The sequence below is a fragment of the Hyperolius riggenbachi genome, chromosome 12, assembly GCF_040937935.1.
Source record: "Hyperolius riggenbachi isolate aHypRig1 chromosome 12, aHypRig1.pri, whole genome shotgun sequence".
Taxonomy (NCBI): domain Eukaryota; kingdom Metazoa; phylum Chordata; class Amphibia; order Anura; family Hyperoliidae; genus Hyperolius; species Hyperolius riggenbachi.
The window spans coordinates 66,781,059-66,799,395 of record NC_090657.1 but is presented as its reverse complement, the minus strand read 5'-3'; the positions used below and the strand labels follow the sequence as shown (position 1 = coordinate 66,799,395).

At 45.7% G+C, this 18,337-nt stretch overlaps 1 protein-coding gene across 1 annotated transcript in view; it reads right to left on the bottom strand.

Moving 5' to 3' along the window:
- Positions 1–18,337, bottom strand: part of LOC137540944 (deoxynucleoside triphosphate triphosphohydrolase SAMHD1-like) — a 372,279-nt gene that overhangs the window by 231,215 nt on the left and 122,727 nt on the right. Inside the window, exon 4 of the mRNA XM_068262118.1 lies at positions 8,175–8,209. Coding sequence (XP_068118219.1) covers positions 8,175–8,209 — 35 coding nt within the window. The remainder of the gene's footprint in view (positions 1–8,174; positions 8,210–18,337) is intronic.

Below are 18,337 nucleotides of genomic sequence, written 5' to 3'. Positions count from 1 at the left end.
TCTCTCGGCCGCAGTATGGTCTGAGGCGGTGACAGAGGTAGAGTCAGCTGTCACTTAGGCAGGGGTTTATGTAATAAATAATAATATATGATGCTGACCCTAGCTGGGATTGTACCCTGGTTTCTCATGTCAGAGGCAGTGCTCTTTACCACTATGCTACAGCTGACACACAGTCAGGAAGTTTTACTGGTTATTATTGGTTACTCAGCTGACATGTATTGCCACCCGTGTCAGCTGATCTCTCTCTCTCAGCTGATACTTAAACAAGATTAATGCCTGCGTGTGTTTGGCTTTTGTGTGCACGTGGCCGGCCACTGATTGGATGCTGTCAGTATTTAAACCTTGCTGTGACACTTGCATCTTGCCTGTGATAACTTCTAGCTTGCTGGTTGCTGGGTGTGCTGTTACTTGTTGTTTATATTGGATTTTCTGGACTTTGACCTCAGCTTTGATTACTGGACCTTCCTTGTCTGCTGTAACGATTGTGGAATTCTCTCCGTGATCAGCACACAGAACGTGCGCTGACACTGCGGAAATCCTCCACAAGCGTATAATTTGAGGAAACCCAGCAGAAGGTGCAATGCACCTGTAGAGGGAAATTCCTGTCGGCAGATGGAGCTGTGGAGTGCAGAGGAACAGATCCTCTGCCCTACCACAGGCGCCAGACAGGAATTGTACGAAGGGAAGAAACGCAATCGCAAGAGAAGCGATTGAGAATGAGCACAGAGACAGATTGTATGTGTGTGCACCAAACTAGTCGCCAACCCGCGACGGTGCACGCACAACAGCAGATATGAAGTAGGAACGCAATCGCGAGAGAGGCGATTGCCAGGGGTGACACAAGGCTACAGCAAGGCAGAACACAAGAGTAGCAAAGGCACAGCAAATCATACAATGAGGAGATAAGGAAAATAACAAACGCTAGCTAAACGCGAACACCGCACTCATTCGCAACAGTGCACGCGTTTATGCGCGGTCTCCACGTGATAAGCACAATAGAGACAAGCACGCCTAACTAACCACCGACAGACAAACATGGAACAGAAGACGCGAGCGCTTGCTTAACGGTTACCTCACCGAGCCTCCAGCAAGCGTTCGTAGCAGACAAGACAGACACACGAAAACAGGGACAAGTGAGAGATAGGATCCACAGCACTAGCGAAAGAGGCTAGTGCGGTCCTGGAAGACAGAACAGAAAGGCCTACCAGTAACAACCGCTGTTCCGGTTAGCACCCAGACAAACTGAACGATTTCCTGTCGGCCACCGCAGGGACAGGACAATCGCAACAGACAAACAAAACAGATATGCAATCCTAACTGCACTTAGGGAATCTGCCTAGTGCAGTCCCAGGAATTACTCTAGGCTAATCTTCAAACAAAGAGCAAGGCTGACACTCCAGGCGAGTGTTACACGGGAACTAACTCTTTATGACCAGCCAAGGTCTGTGATATCACATGGTATATATAGAGCAAGCCTAGCCTACAAAGGATGTGGTTAGGCAATTTGCATGACAAACATATGCAAATTCCTCAGCAGCAAGCTGCAATACTGACAAAAGGTCTCTCTTCCAGAGACCTGCAGAATGCAGACCTGAACAATGGTCAAAAGGCTGCCTGCATGCGCAGGCAGCCCAGCGGATCCTCACAGTACCCCCCCTCTAGGGTCGGATTCCAGACGAGCCTCAAAACTGCTATTAGCAAAAGACTCCAACTGAAGACTCATGAAGGTCAGGACAGCCCGACAAGGCCCAATTCCAGAGTCAGTCCACCCGAAACCGACCTCATCGGAAGCAGAAGCCACCAAAACATGCCCATCAGTACTACAAGTCACAGTGTAACACCCATCAGGACTGTGAATGCCAGAGAAGAAGCCATCGACACCCTCCAGACCATACCCACCACCTTCCAAGGAGCGTCCGAAGACACCATACCTGCCACAATACCCGTTCGAAGTGTCCCTTTCAAGACAAAAGCCACTGTTGATCCAATCCAGGGTATCAAGCAAAATCTCTCCCGGAATCTCCCAAAACCCTTTGGGGCTCTGCAGAGATCCCAAGAGGCCAGAACGCTCACCAGGCTCACAGGGAGAACCGCCAAGAACCCCTATGGAACCAATGATTATTCTGGATTCAGAATTACCCAGACACCCATCAAGGTCAGGACTTTCCGGGACCACTTCTGGGCATGCGACCAGGCAGGCCATATCAGAGCAAGTCTCCAATGAGGAAGCATCTGAGTATGCTGGTAACCTTGGCATACTTGGGCTTTCTAGGTCACAGAGCACATTGGGGTACACCAGCACAGGAGAAACCTCAGGACATGTTGGGGAACTGCCAACCTCAGAGTCCGAGATGAGAAAACCAAAACCAGGACCGGGTAAAAATTCATCACGAGTAGAGACCACAGGTATATTTACTGGAACACACACTGACTCCCTAACATCAATCTCACTGCACCCAGAATTCTGCGTAGCAGTCAAACTAGCTTGCAACTCCAAAACTGCAGAAAAACAGGTGAGAATAGCAGCAATACCTGGACGAGCCTCTAGGGACACTGCAGGAGATATAGTACAAGGCAATATTGACTCATCCAGAGTACAGGGTGGAGAGTCAGAACTTTCTTCAAGGCAAGAAAGGGACTCCCAACTGTCAGTGTGACTGGACATCATATTGTCATTCATGGTACAGGGCAGGCTCAGGGAAACCTTCTCTGGGCCCAGCAACGATGCTTCAGAGTCAGATTCGCAAAACCAAAGTGCTGTCTCACTCTTAGACTCGACTAACGATGTTGAATCCGAGGAGACAGAACGCAAAATTTGCGAATCCAAGATCGCTTTAGGTTGTGAAACTGACGCTTCCACAACAGGATCATAAATAGAAGATCCTAAAGATCTGTTTTTTGCTTGCATAAATTCAAACTGCACATACTCAGGAGAGAATCTTTCAGGATTCGCACAGGAGTCCACCACAGTGGCACACCCATTCACTTCAGATCGCACAATATCAAGACTCGCATGCTTTACCCCAGAAAAGCAGGAACAATCATCCGACAATGATGTCTCTTTATTGGAATCAATCGATTGGTGTGTGTATTTAAATGCAAGAAACGTTTCCAGGCAGTTCTCTTGCATCTGTTTAGAGGCTGAAGTGGCGTGAGAAACCTTGAACTGATTATCATACTGAATGGTTTTGCACATTTCAGACTTGACAGAAATAACCTTCCTATTTGTGGTTGCTATGGGCAACGAATCTTTTGGCTGACAAGCCAAATCAGCAGATTGGCCTGCAAGCACCAACTCATTAACATATGGTAATTTCAGAGAAATGTTGCACAAAGTATTCTGATTAGCCTTTTGCACAGCATTTTGTCTAGCAGGAAAAAATTCAGAGAAATAGCGTGGCAGGGGAATTCCAAGCTTACAAGCAAATACATGAGCTAGAAACCTGCGAGGATTATGTCTCAGAATCCTATGTCTGGCATACTGATCAACTCACACAAACAGATCCCCTTGGAAAAGATTGTAAGCAATCTGACCACTCCAAGTGGAAATATTGGTGGCCTGAAATTCAGGATTTGCCAAGAATCTGGAACATTCTGATATGAACTCATCTCTGGTTTCAGAGTCCAGTATCTTAAACTTCTTAAAGACACAGGACCCATATTTGACCAAATCGTACAAATCGGAAATTCCCTCTACACTGGGAATTTCGGTTTGGCTGGTCATACTGTAACGATTGTGGAATTCTCTCCGTGATCAGCGCACAGAACGTGCGCTGACACTGCGGAAATCCTCCACAAGCGTATAATTTGAGGAAACCCAGCAGAAGGTGCAATGCACCTGTAGAGGGAAATTCCTGTCGGCAGATGGAGCTGTGGAGTGCAGAGGAACAGATCCTCTGCCCTACCACAGGAGCCAGACAGGAATTGTATGAAGGGAAGAAACGCAATCGCAAGAGAAGCGATTGAGAATGAGCACAGAGACAGATTGTATGTGTGTGCACCAAACTAGTTGCCAACCCGCGACGGTGCACACACAACAGCAGATATGAAGTAGGAACGCAATCGCGAGAGAGGCGATTGCCAGGGGTGACACAAGGCTACAGCAAGGCAGAACACGAGAGTAGCAAAGGCACAGCAAATCATACAATGAGGAGATAAGGAAAATAACAAACACTAGCTAAACGCGAACACCGCACTCATTCGCAACAGTGCACGCGTTTATGCGCGGTCTCCACGTGATAAGCACAATAGAGACAAGCACGCCTAACTAACCACCGACAGACAAACATTGAACAGAAGACGCGAGCGCTTGCTTAACGGTTACCTCACCGAGCCTCCAGCAAGCGTTCGTAGCAGACAAGACAGACACACGAAAACAGGGACAAGCGAGAGATAGGATCCACAGCACTAGCGAAAGAGGCTAGTGCGATCCTGGAAGACAGAACAGAAAGGCCTACCAGTAACAACCGCTGTTAGCACCCAGACAAACTGAACGATTTCCTGTCGGCCACCGCAGGGACAGGACAATCGCAACAGACAAACAAAACAGATATGCAATCCTAACTGCACTTAGGGAATCTGCCTAGTGCAGTCCCAGGAATTACTCTAGGCTAATCTTCAAACAAAGAGCAAGGCTGACACTCCAGGCGAGTGTTACACAGGAACTAACTCTTTATGACCAGCCAAGGTCTGTGATATCACATGGTATATATAGAGCAAGCCTACAAAGGATGTGGCTAGGCAATTTGCATGACAAACATATGCAAATTCCTCAGCAGCAAGCTGCAATACTGACAAAAGGTCTCTCTTCCAGAGACCTGCAGAATGCAGACCTGAACAATGGTCAAAAGGCTGCCTGCCTGCGCAGGCAGCCCAGCGGATCCTCGCATCTGCTGCCTGAACTGACCTCTTGTCTGGAATACTGTGATGACCCTTGCTGCCTGGTTTTGTTTTCAGAAACATTCTTTGACTGCTCTCTGCCTTGCCCTCTGGTACTGTGATATTTCTGCTTACCCGTGTATGACCCTGGACTGTTTCCTTGTTTGGCCTGCAAGCTTATTTGCTCACCCTGCATTCAGCTCCAATAGCTTGCACACCAAAGGCCTGGTTGTAACTGAAGTCGGGCAGGTGTTGTCTCTTCACCTACCGTTCAAGCGGGGACACGCCACATAGGGTGAAGTGTGTGGAATTAGATTGGGGCATTGGAGCTGATTCGTGAGTAGATATCCCTACAGGCTTAACATCTGGACATCAAAGGCCACAGTCCAGCTTTTTTCACATCTGCATGACTGTGCCTCTACGGAGTTCTTGAGCCCAGGCCACATCATAGAGATGGGTACCTAGTTTGTACTGGCAAAAAGTAGCCATAGCAACTGCTATGGGGCCTTGGAGAAGAGGGGGCCCAGATGGTACTTGATGTGTTCACCATTAACTTTGCTTTGTTGCTCCACCCTCTGACTTTGTCTCAGTGCTCATGGACTATACACAGTGTGCATTGCATGAGAATGTAAATTGACCAATCAAATCATATTCATAGTGTGGGGACAGGTAGCATTGCTCAAGAGTGCCTAGATATGATGGTCCCATGAAAATGTTGCTATGGGGCATCGTGAACGTGCTGTGCAGTGGCTCCACATATGTATGCATTTCGTGTCACCATTTGACATTTTCCTTGGGGCATATTTTAACCCAGGGGGTTACCATTGTTTGTTTTTTTGCTGCGAGATGAAACTCATAGATCTTGCATGCTCATCCTTAAGGTGGCCACTGATACAATTTCTAGCAAAAAATCGTTAGAGCAGTTGGAAATTCTGATCAGATTGGTTGTAAATAATCTTGGTTGATAGGCACAATCATTTACGAACGTTTACAAAAATAGTCGTCCGATTGGATTTTTGTCAAACCAAAATTTGGATTTTCTTGTTGGTTGTGATAGATAGGAATTAAAGATTGGTTCATTAATGTGGAGTGAACAATATTTCTTTTGATCAGAATTAACTTTCTGTGTGAAAAGGATTGACTCCAAACTTTATTATACCTCAGTTACAATTTTTGTTTATACAAAACAGTACAATGTGTTCCTAGCAAAGACTTTTAGACTGGAGTGGAAAAATTATTGCTATTCACCGGATATGTTCATGTATACTGATCAGGGAAGGGTGGCTCATGACGCCAGGTGAAACTGGTTCATCAGGCAGCATAGGCCATGGAGCGGCATCCCGTCTGGCCCCACTCCCTAATTCCCAACCCCGCCCCCCTTCCCAGGCTCGACTCCTAGGGCTCCCTCCTAAACTGGCGGCCGCTTTCTTTAGGCCTGTTACACATCTACAACGCGTGCAGGAGCCATTCTCCTGCACGCGTTTTACTAGCCTGCGGCTGCTATCGAGAACCTGCGAAGCAACGTTGAGTAGCGGCAGTAGTATCAATTAACCCGACGGGGAAACGCCGATTCCCGACGATAAAATTGCGCCGGGATGCGTCGTACCGCAACGCATCAAAACGCAGCGTCGGGTGTGAAAGGTAAAATTAAAGTCTATAGACTTTGCGTTAAAACGCTGAAAAAGGGATCTGGTGTGAAAGAGTCCTTAGGAGTGTCCCTGGCCCCCTCACCTCAAGAGCATGCTGTGCAATGGCGCCACGTATGTATGCATTTTGAGTCACCATTTGACGTTTTCCAGGGGGTTACCACTCCATTTGTTTTTTTTGGCCATGAGATCAAACTCCTAGATCTTGCATGCTCATCCTTACTAATGTGCATTGTGAGACAGTTTCTCCAATTCAACTTTCTGTGTAAAAAGTATTAACTCCTTTACCTCAGTTAAGGTACATCTAGCGATGTATGGGCAGATTCGACCAAGAGATAAATCTCTCTCTAATGAAAACTTATTAGAGAGAGATCTGCCAACTGCCCATACACTGCAAGCCGATTCCCAAATAATTTTATACTGAAATCAATATGGATTCGGTCTTGTGCGCCGCCTTGCTGCACCGATGCTGTCTCCTAATATAAAATGTGTCGTGCGTGCCTCCCCCCCAGTGCCCAGTGTAAAGTATAAATTACCTGTCCGCGGCCTGCACTTGTCCCCCGCTGGCTTCGGGGATTCCTCCTGCATACACGCGCGCCTCATGTGGTTTCCTATTAAGGGTGCCTGTGCTCTTACTAGGAACCCACGCGGGGCTGCGTGTATGGAGAGGAGAATGCGCCAAGTGCAGCGAAGGGACAAGCGCAGCCCGAGGACAGGTAATGTAAACTTTACACTGGGCACCGAAGGGACATTTTACATTATGAGACAGCATCGGGGGTTTTGTTGCATTTGTGGATCATCATGAAATTGCACACCGTTCCCACCGTGCAAACGATCAAGCAAGTCGGTTAAACATCTTGCAGCATGCGCGATCAAGAATGGGACCAATTTTCGTCTCGAAATTGGTCGCATTGTCAGTCGGGCATGCACTTGGTGGCACCAATTTTCATTCAATTCGATGATCGGATGTTCAATCGGCAGCCAAGTCACCTGATATAGCGCCACGTTTGCAGTTTGTTTATACAAAACAGTACAATGTGAAAAAGTCTAGTACGGAATATTTTGCACGCAAACTGTTTTGGAAGCTAACATCCTCCATTATTGTAAATTTGTAGAATCTTTTTTAAATGCAAGGGGTGCAGTTTGCCTATAAAAGGCTCTGCACAGCTGGGCTAGTAGTCATTCAGATGCGTCCTGATTTTAGGATGCTCTGCCAATTATCTCTGCTGTATACTGATGGTCATGTCTAGGAGAACTCATGGAGAAGCATGTGATCAGTTTGATCAAGTGATAGATATGTAAGTCTCTGATTTGCTAGTCATGATCATGTGCTAAATCAGGATGAGAACACAGCAAATCAGAGCTTTGCAAACCTATCAGCTGATCAAACAAATCACATAGTTCTCAATGAGTTCTCCTAGACATCACCATTACTATTTGGGTATTAAAAGATGAATAACAAAGTGCTTGCTTATTTCAGCAAATTATTCATACAATGAGATTGGGGTACAGATTGTCTAGAAATTCCGTAAAGTAAAGGCTCCAGACTTCTGAAGAAATGCAATTTTACGTTAGTCAGCTTAGAAAATTCATAGCTGCTGCATAGTATATATATACACACTTTAATGAGTAGTAAATAAACAAACGTACCTTTTTACAACTGGATGAGACATTCTCGCTCTGACCTGGAGTATTATGGAGAAAAGGAATGAAAAGGAGATCAAACAAATATATAAACAATACAATAAATGGCATACGGTAGCTTCAACCGGCACAATATTTTTTCTCCTTTTTGCATGCAATCATTAACCTTTTTATATAAAAAAAAAACAAACATATACAACAACATATCTGCCTCACTGTTTTGAAAACCTGGCATTGTGTTCCACCATGAATCAGTGCCAGTTTCAGGTGAACAAACTTTTAACCTCCCTAGCGGTATGGACAGATATATCCGTCCATAAAAACATGCTGTGAACACTGAACAGTATAAACATGCATACACATCAATACTCTCCTGCACTGTATACTAGACCCTTGCTTGACACATTTTGGCAAGTTACAGGAAAAAAAAAAGTTTTAAATATAAATGTTATCACAGAAATCCTGGGAAAATTGAACTGCATGGTTAATTAAATAAGCAATGCAATTTTGCAGTACATTCTAGATATCACCGTTAGGTATCATGGACCCCATATACAGGGGGATGCGAACGTTTGTTATCATGATTTTCCTGTATAAATTGTTGGTTGTTACGATAAAAAATGTCAGTTAAATATATCATATAGGAGACACACACAGTTATATTTGAGAAGTGAAATGACGTGAAAGTGTGCAATAATTGTTAAAATAAAATTAGGCAGGTGCTTAAATTTGGGCACTATTGTCATTTTATTGATTCCAAAACCTTTATAACTAATTATTGGAACTCAAATTGTCTTGGTAAGCTCAGTGACCCCTGACCTTCATACACAGGTGAATCTAATTATGAAAGAGTATTTCAGGGAGTCAGTTGTAAGTTTCCCTCCTTTTTTAAAATTTCTCTGAAGAGTAGCAACATGGGGGTCTCAAGACAACTCTCAAATGACCTGAAGACAAAGATTGTTCGCCATCATGGCTTAGGGGAAGGATACAGAAAGCTGTCTCAGAGATTTCAGCTGTTTGTTTCCACAGTTAGAAACATAATGAGGAAATGGAAGACCACAGACTTAGTTCAAGTTAAGGCTTGAAGTGGCAGACCAAGAAAAATCTCGGATAGACAGAAGCAGCAAATGGTGAGAACAGCCAGAGTCAACCCACAGACCAGCACCAAAGACCTACAACATCATCTTGCTGTAGTTAGAGTCACTATGCATCATTCAACCATTTGGCGCATTTTACACAAGGGGATGCTGTATGCGATAGTGATGCAGAGGAAGCCCACAGCACAAATAGAGCCGCTTGAGGTATGCTAAAGCACATTTGGACAAGCCACCTTCATTTTAGAATGACATATTTTACCTAGAGAAAGATATAGAGTGGGTAGAAAGAAAGAAGATAAAAGATAAAGAATAGAGAGATAGAGAAGAAAAGAAAAAATCTGATGTGAAGTATCAGTCCTCACATCAGGGAGAGGGGAGAGATAGAAAAGGAGTCAGGGCGGATATATTGCCAAGTGTCCCATTGCCACCTCTGGATGGAAGGTTAAGCCAGGGGGTTATCTGTGGCACCTTCAGGTGGAGGCATGGAAGCTAGATACTCCCCAAATTTTATCAAATTGTAATTGTTTATCTGATAATCTAGCAGTAAGCAATTCCATCTTGTAAACATGGGACAACTTAGCCAAAACCTCAGCTCTGGATGGGATATGAGGATCTCTCCAATGTTTGGCTATTAAACATCTAGCGGCTGTAAGGTAATGGTTTAACAGACGTTGAACGTGTGGTTTTACTTTTGGGATGGGTTTTGCCAGGATACAGTACCAGGGGTCACTAGGGACCACTAAATTAGTATGATGAAATATAAGTTGAATGGCATCCTCCCAAAAGTTCTTAATATAAGGGCAGTCCCATAAGATATGAAATAGGGATCCAAGCTCGCCACATTCTCTCCAACAATATGGGGATACCGTTGGGAACCACTTATGCAGCTTAATTGGGGTCCTATACCACATCAACAGTATTTTATATATATTTTCTTATGTGGTGACACAAATACATGTACATGCCTTTTTGTTTTGTTGCAGCCACAGTGCCGGCAGAAAAATTGGGCAGGCATGTACATGCACCAGAAAAAATGATTATTGTTCTTGTAAGCGGCCGCTGCTAGTAGCAGCCTTAAAAATTCAAGAATCCGCCTGGAGTCCTGGTGGACCCTGTTGGTGGTGGCGGAGAAGGCAGTCACACAGCGTGCAGGCAGAGATGCTGTGTGGGGATCGACTTAGTGGGGCAGGTAGTCACACGGCGTGCAGGCAGAGATGCTGTGTGTGGGGACTGACTTAGTCTTCGGGCAGGCCTGAACGTGCTTTGCAGACCAAGCATCCATGGTCAGATGGACCCTTGACCCAACGTTGTATGCCAGAAATGACACAACTTGCCTTTCAGCTTCACGGTACAGTTTGGGTATCACCATTTTTTGAGAAATAATTGCGGCCTGGTATCTTCCACTGCGGTGTGTGGCTTTGCTTTTGTGTGCTTCTTTTCCTCAGGTGGTCATCCCATTGCAGTTAGTGCTTTGTCATCATGTGCCTTCGTAAGGAAGTTGTCCCTACGTGGGTCTGGGTCTTCCCATGGCTCAATTTTCAGTAGCAGATAGTACAGATGGCATAAGCACTCATCTGAGGCAGACACACAACAAATTTCCACACCGCTGAGGCCTGGGATGATGGCACTTTGGTGGTGGTGGCCGACTGAGTGTTAAAGAGGAGCTGTTAGGTATAAGGTCTCAGAGAAAATAAACACATATATCAGTAGCTAAAGATTGGCTGTACTTACATTACATATGCATTTCACTGTCCACGTTTGGATTTCACAGAATTTGTATATAGTATATGCAGAGATAGATGCTCCTGACAGCTCATGGCAGGCTCCATGTTTTTCTGTCAAATGTGTCGTCATGTCCTGCCTGCTTCCTGATCACAGAAAAGCTGGTACTTGAACAACACAGTGTGCAGTGAATATTAATGAGCCATGTGGCTAGGAACAATAGCTGACTCCTGCAGTGTACTCTGCCCGGAGATTTATCAGTGCTACGCGCTGGACTGATTAGAAGCTGCTGTAACCTCTCATTAGCAGCCGAGGGGAGGGCCCCAGAATGCTTTGCAGTTTAGTATGCGGCTTGCGTCCTTATGGGTCTATAACAGCCTTTAAGATAAGCACACATCAAAGGTAACTGAGATTTTTATCTTCACTAATGGCTTTTGGGCTTCCTTCTAAACTGTTTAACACAGGAGAATAGAGGTTTAAATTAGCTTCTGCAGCCTGACAGTTACTCTTTAAGTGGGGTGCCAGAATCAGAGCAGGAGGAGGAAGATATGTCACGGTTCCGTCCGGAAGCTGAGGAAGATGAGGTGTTCTGTGTTAAATAGTCAACTACGTCCTGACAATCTTGGGGGTTGATGGCATGTGCCTTCTGAACACTGTACTTTGGTCCAGGGCCGCACGAAATCACGACAGCATGACCTCGAACAGACTTGGCGGGTGGCCTGCCTCTGACTGTTTTGTCCATATGGGGGGGGGGGGGGGGGATGAAGTGTGCAGTGAAAAGGTATGCAGTGACTGGTATTACAAATGTGCAGCTGTCACACACACAGATGCAGTGAACAGGTGGCACTGAATGTGCTGGGCCTGGCGCAGTATAGCAATTAGCAAGGGCCAGCTGCGACAGACAGGGCTGTATAATGCAGTGTCAGTGGGCCACACCAAAAAAAAAAAAAACACATCACAAGAACATTAGCTCTCAAAAGAGCTGTTTTGGGGGGCTTTTTAGCAATAAGAATCAGCAAGGAGCAAGCTAACAAGCCTAACAAGAGCCTAACTAAGCTTTCCCTATCTCTGCACCAACCTCTCTCCCTTATCTCACTAACAGAGCAGCAGACTGCAGAGTGAGAAAATGGCCAACGCTGCTGCCTTTTATAAAGGGGGGGGCGCTCCAGGAGGGAGTGCAGCTTGATTGGCTGCCATGTAGGGAGAGAAGAAAGGAACAATCGAGAGCCCCCGATAGTGTAATATAGTAGAAACAGTTGGCATCAAAGTAAAAGAGTAGAATTATACTCACAAGTGTGGGTTGCCACGTTCAGGCAACCACTTATAGCACAGACGGGGAGATTAGACCTGTCCCCGCTCAGGTTAAAAAGTCGCTCTCTGTATAGAAGAAAAAAAGGTGTCCACACCTATCCACCAGGTGGATGATCATGTAATGAAAGAAAACAGAGGCGCCAGCAGGATAAAAAGATTGCCAATTAAAACCAAATAAAATGTGGGCGGCACTGGTGGATATGCCTCCCCTACAGGAATCAGTCAACCACTGTATATGGTCAAGATATAAGTTTTTATTCAATTTCAAGCTCCCAAAAAAAACACAATCTGCAACGCGTTTCACGGGACACAAGCCCGCTTCATCAGGCAAAACACATAAACACAGGAGCAACTGGAAACAGAAGAAATACAAAAAAATAATAAAAACAGGGAAAATGCATACAACAGGTGCAAAAGACAATGTGCAAAAAGCAATGACTCATCGTGATCCAACATAGGAACACTAGTTCAAGTTGACAACATAATCCAACCGTATCATGTTGGTTTTTTAGTAGCCAAAAACACATATGAATAAAAAACGAGTATAGCTGGTCAATCCTTTTAGAGTTAAAACATTATTAGATTAATTAACGATTATCACTGGTATACTTTCTTTTCATATTATCAAGTGAGTAATACTTCGCATTTAATCCATCATTAGAATCATTGGCAAACAGAGAAAAGTTGTTTGGGCTAGGTTTATTAGAGGGACCAATTGTATATCCATATGTATGTACACATATATATATACACACACACATGCATATAGGGTGAAGCATAGTATCCATTATATAGTAAATGGTAAATGTCAATTGGCTTATGAAAGGGATGTATATAGACTCAGAGGGAAAGAACACGGGGGGGGGGGGGGGGGGGGGAGGGGGGGGGGGGAAAGGGAATGGCTCCTGGAAGAAAAAAAGGGGGGGGGGCAGCAGAGGTAAAAATAATAGCGGAGATAAGGGAGGTCCTGTGTGGTAGGAAGAGTAACTTACTCATGGCTGGGGAGCTGCCATAAGCGTGTTAGACGTAAGCTGTATTATGAGCAGTGGGGAGCAGTAATGGTAAAGCTGTATTATAAGCAATGGGGGACAGTAATGATAAAGATAATTGACTTACCCAGTAGTTGTCAGTACTAGCGTGGCGCCTCCGTCACGAACGGGCGGCACGCTAGCTTCTAAATACCCTTACAATTGCGAGTGACAGCAGCAGCCACAGATGGGTGTGCACCGCCGATAGCGGAAATGGACGCTAACATCCGCCCACCCATTGGCTCCTGGCTTTGGGCGGATGTATGTCATCTCAGGGCATGTGCCTCAAGCGGCCATGTCAGTTGAGGGTGTTGTTCCGCAACAGGCGGAAAAACGTCACATAAGGGCTAATGCCAGAACGGCATGTTGTTAGAGCCCAAGATGTAATATAATAGCAGGTTAAGGGCAACTATTTGTAAATAAAAGGAGTTTTAGATAACACCAATAGATTAAATGATGAAATTGCGGCGTAGAAAAGGTTTACACGTATGAGTGTGTATTATGCATTCCATGTACCCCATCTAGTGGTCAAATTGGATATTGCCGCCCTCTATGCAACACGCCACTGAATAGGATATAATATAGGCTGATTGGTGTGTGGGACACAGCACCCATCCCTCTATGCCCGCCTGTGTGGGGCTGAATAAATGCATAATAGATACGGAGGACTGTAATATGTAATGGGGGTACACAAATGAAAAGAAAAGATAAAAAGATAAGAATACAATTATACAGACATACATATAGTATATGAACATACATATAGTGTAGGCTGGATCAATAGGAGCCTAAAACACATAAGGTAGAATATACATAAAAACATATATATATAGTATATATAATGATAATAGTAATAATGATAATAACAATAATAAAAAGATAAAACGAGAGCAACTAGATAAAATATAAATTAAATTAAAAGGAGTTGTGCTAATATACAGGGTGTACACGATTGCCAATCAACGTCTGTACAACACTCATCTCTAGATCTCTCCACTTCAGTTGGAGAGTTGATTGGCTGCCATGTGTCTGCTGACTGTGATGTAGAGGGTCAAAGTTTAGCCCAATGATGTAGTATAGGGGGTGTGTCGAACTCGCAAAAAGTTCAAATGCGAACCCGCAATGTTCACGCGAATAAGTCCGCATGCGAACCGTTCGGGCCATCACTATAGAGGAATGGTCCGCAATACCTTCAACCAGAATCTAGACTCTCATTGGAACCTACCTAATTACTGACAGCTATGGCAAGAGCTCGCCAGAGGGGCTGGCGGGCACTGTCAGTACAGCGAACACCTCACCAGTGACGAGGGCTCACTGGTGAGTAGAGAGGTCAGACAAAATCGAGTTCGGCAACAGGCGGGCAGATATAGTACAGAATCAGAAGGCAGAGAGTAAACGGTAATCAGGCAGAGTCGGCAGGAAGATCAGATAGGCTAAAGTACAGAATCACTAAACAGGAGGGTAGTCAAACAGAGCTAGCAGTCATACACATATAATCAAATACAATAACTAACTATAGATAGATGTATATAGCAAACACTGCATATACATCTATCATGCGCAGGAACCTGACTAGGTCTGAGTGCTCACACGAGGCATTCGCAACGCCAGACACCCGATGAATGAATCCTCCGGGCTTAAGAGCCAGAGGAGAGCCTGAGGCACGCCCCCCCTGTGCCTGGCCAATCAGGAGCGATGGGCGCCTGGCGTGACGTCAACTGACCCTCCGGTCAGCTGAGCCGCCTCTTCCTCGCATAAAGGTCGTGACGGTGCGCGCGCGCACGCGTCAATGCGACCTTATGGGGCCCCGATATACCCGTCCTTGGCGTGCTAGACGCCTGAGGTACGGGTAGTGAGATGAACATGGGCACAGAGGCAGCTGCGGTGGCGGTGACGTTCGCCGCAGCTGCCTCACCAAATGTTACAGAGGATCTACTAAGTATTGATTTCATTTCTTTTTTGTGGTGCCCAAATTTATGCACCTGCCCAATTTTGTTTAAACAATTATTGCACATTTTCTGTAAAGCCAATAAACTTCTTTTCACTTCTCAAATATCACTGTGTGTGTCTCCTATATGATATATTTAACTCGTAACAACCAACAATTTATACAGGAAAATCATGAAAATTAACAAGGTTGCCCATACTTTGGCATCCCACTGTATATCCTGATGTTAAATATTTACATAGTTATTTGGGTTGAAAAAGACATGCGTCCATCGAGTTCAATCAGAGAATAAAGTACAACACTAGCATGCACCCTCACATATCCCTGTTGATCTAGAGGAAGGCAAAAAAAAAAACCTTACAAGGCATGGTCCAATTCGCCCCAAAAGGGAAAAAGATTCCTTCTCGACTTCAGATGGCAATCAGATAAAAGCCCTGAATCAACACTACCGGTAATTACCTAGTAATTGTAGCCACGATAGCATCATGCAGTTTCTGCAAATGTATATTCTGCACATGAGAATCTCCTGTTAAACCGCTGTATTCTTATGTATTTTTTGGGGGAGCAGGGGGCACTGTCTTATGTGTGGGTTTGATTTTTTTGGATGGGGGAGAGACGTTGTTTTATCTTTTGGGTCACTTTGGGAGGAAACTCGGGCCCATTGCCTGTACATTGTTTTATTACAGTTGGCTTTGCCCATATTGTGTCATGGCCATGCCCGTTTTCTCCACTTTCTCCTTTTTCTCGGTGCCATGGATCTTTCAGGATCCTAGCAACGCCCCCTGCTCTGGGTCCTATAGAGCCTTCATGTACCTCTCCCCTTGTTCCAATGCTGGCTCCCCTTGCTAGCAGTCTTAAACCGATGCATTGAAGAATGTTCTCTGCCACTGAGGGAGGCTTCAGAAGTCTTCGAGAACCCTAGTGCTCCTGAACACAGGCTGCTCTACTTCGCAAGCACACTCTCTGCATGCGCAGTACGAAGCCCCCCATCTTCGGGAGCACTCAGGCTCCCAAAGACTTCCAAAGCCTTCTGTGGCAGGAGATTTGAAGGGGGAGCCAGCGCTGGAACGGGGGGGGGGGGGGCTGAGAGGAATGGGGAGGCTCCAAAGGACCCAAGGCGTTCCCTCTCGTTGGATGTGGCTCAGCTGTTTGGAATAGTGTTAGCATGAAGTGCTGAGTATGCCAAAACTGATTGCCAATGACTTGGGCTCTACGGTAAACTGTGGCATGAGTAAACACTTCGGTAATGAGTTTGGCTATAGTAGGGATGTCCAACTTCAGTCCTCGAGGACCGTAGCCATGCCAGTATTTAGGATGGACAGAAAAATTGAGAATTTTATGTTCTACTTGATGAACCGCCAGGGGCGTCGCCTGCCCTATTTTAGGGGGGCCTGTGCCCCCAACATGTCAGCGGGTGCCCCCAATCTATTGGAGTGCCCTGCTGTCTCCCCTGGCACTGATATGCAGAAGTGACATCACTTCCGCATATAGAGCGTGGTGCGTCCGTGCGCCCGCTCTAACTGGTCTGGTTGGGTTGCCCGCTGATTGATGTCTGAAGCTGCTGCTGCTGGGAGGTGAGTGAGGGGTCCCTGTCACTCACTACCTAACCTGGGGGGTGCCTGTCACTCACTACCTAACCTGGGGGGCTCCTGTCACTACCTAACCTGGGGGGCGCCTGTCACTCACTACCTAATCTGGGGGCGCCTGTCACTACCTAACCTGGGGGCACCTGTCACTCACTACCTAACCTGGGGGGTGCCTGTCACTCACTAACTAACCTGGGGGGCGCCTGTCACTCACTACCTAACCTGGGGGTCCCTGTCACTCACTACCTAACCTGGGGGTCCCTGTCACTCACTACCTAACCTGGGGGTCCCTGTCACTCACTACCTAACCTGGGGGTCCCTGTCACTCACTACCTAACCTGGGGGTCACTATCACTCACTACTTAACCTGGGGGGCACCTGTCACTCACTACCTGACCTGGGGGTCCCTGTCACTCATTACCTAACCTGGGGGTCCCTGTACCTCACTACCTAACCTGGGGGGCGCCTGTCACTCACTACCTAACCTGGGGGGTGCCTGTCACTCACTACCTAACCTGGGGATCCCTGTCACTCACTACCTAACTTGGGGAGCACCTGTCACTCACTACCTAACCTGAGGAGCTTCTGTCACTACCTAAACTGGGGGACTCCTGGTGCTACCTAAACTATCCAGGCCAGCCAGCCCAGCATCACCACCAGCCAACCAGCCCAGAATCACTGTCAAAAAGGCCACAGCATCACCACCAGTCAGACCAGCATTTACTTCAACAACCCAGCATTACCGCCAGCCAGGTCCCAGCATCACCGCCAACCAACCCAGCCACAGCATCGGCCACAGCATCACTGCCAGGCCTTTCAGCCCACACATCATCCCCAATCCAGCCAAAAACAGTTTTGCCTGGTGAGATATGTCTACCATATTAAGGGGGAATTCTGCCTATTTATGTGAAATGCTGTCTATTTATGTGCCTCATGACTGCTGAATTTGTCTTGTTGGGGGCCTCATGATTTGTTTGGGGCCTCATAATTGCTGAATTTGTCATGTTGTGGGCCTCATGATTGCTGAATTTATCTTGTTGAGGGCCTCATGATTGCTGAATTTGTCTTGATAGGGGCCTCAAGATTGCTGAATTTGTCTTGATGGGGGGCCTCATGATTGCTGAATTTGTCTTGTTGGGGGTCACATGATTGCTAACTGCGAAACTATGGGAAAAGCTGAATCATCATCATATGAGACAATAGCATTAAACCTACTTTTTTAGCTTTTTAAAACAGAAAATAAAACTGGGAGGTTCTAAAAAAATGAATACATTTTTCAGGAGTAGGATGGATGAAATTGTTTATCTTTACAGTTTATTTTCAACTTGGATTTTCCATAATGTTCATGTATTAGTTAAAACGTTTGTACAGTATTTAGTTTAAATTGCTGTTGCCACTTTGCGATAAGTGACTTTTGGGTTGCAGTTTGGGCACTCAGTCTCCAAAAGGTTCGCCACCACTGTCCTAATCTAATGTC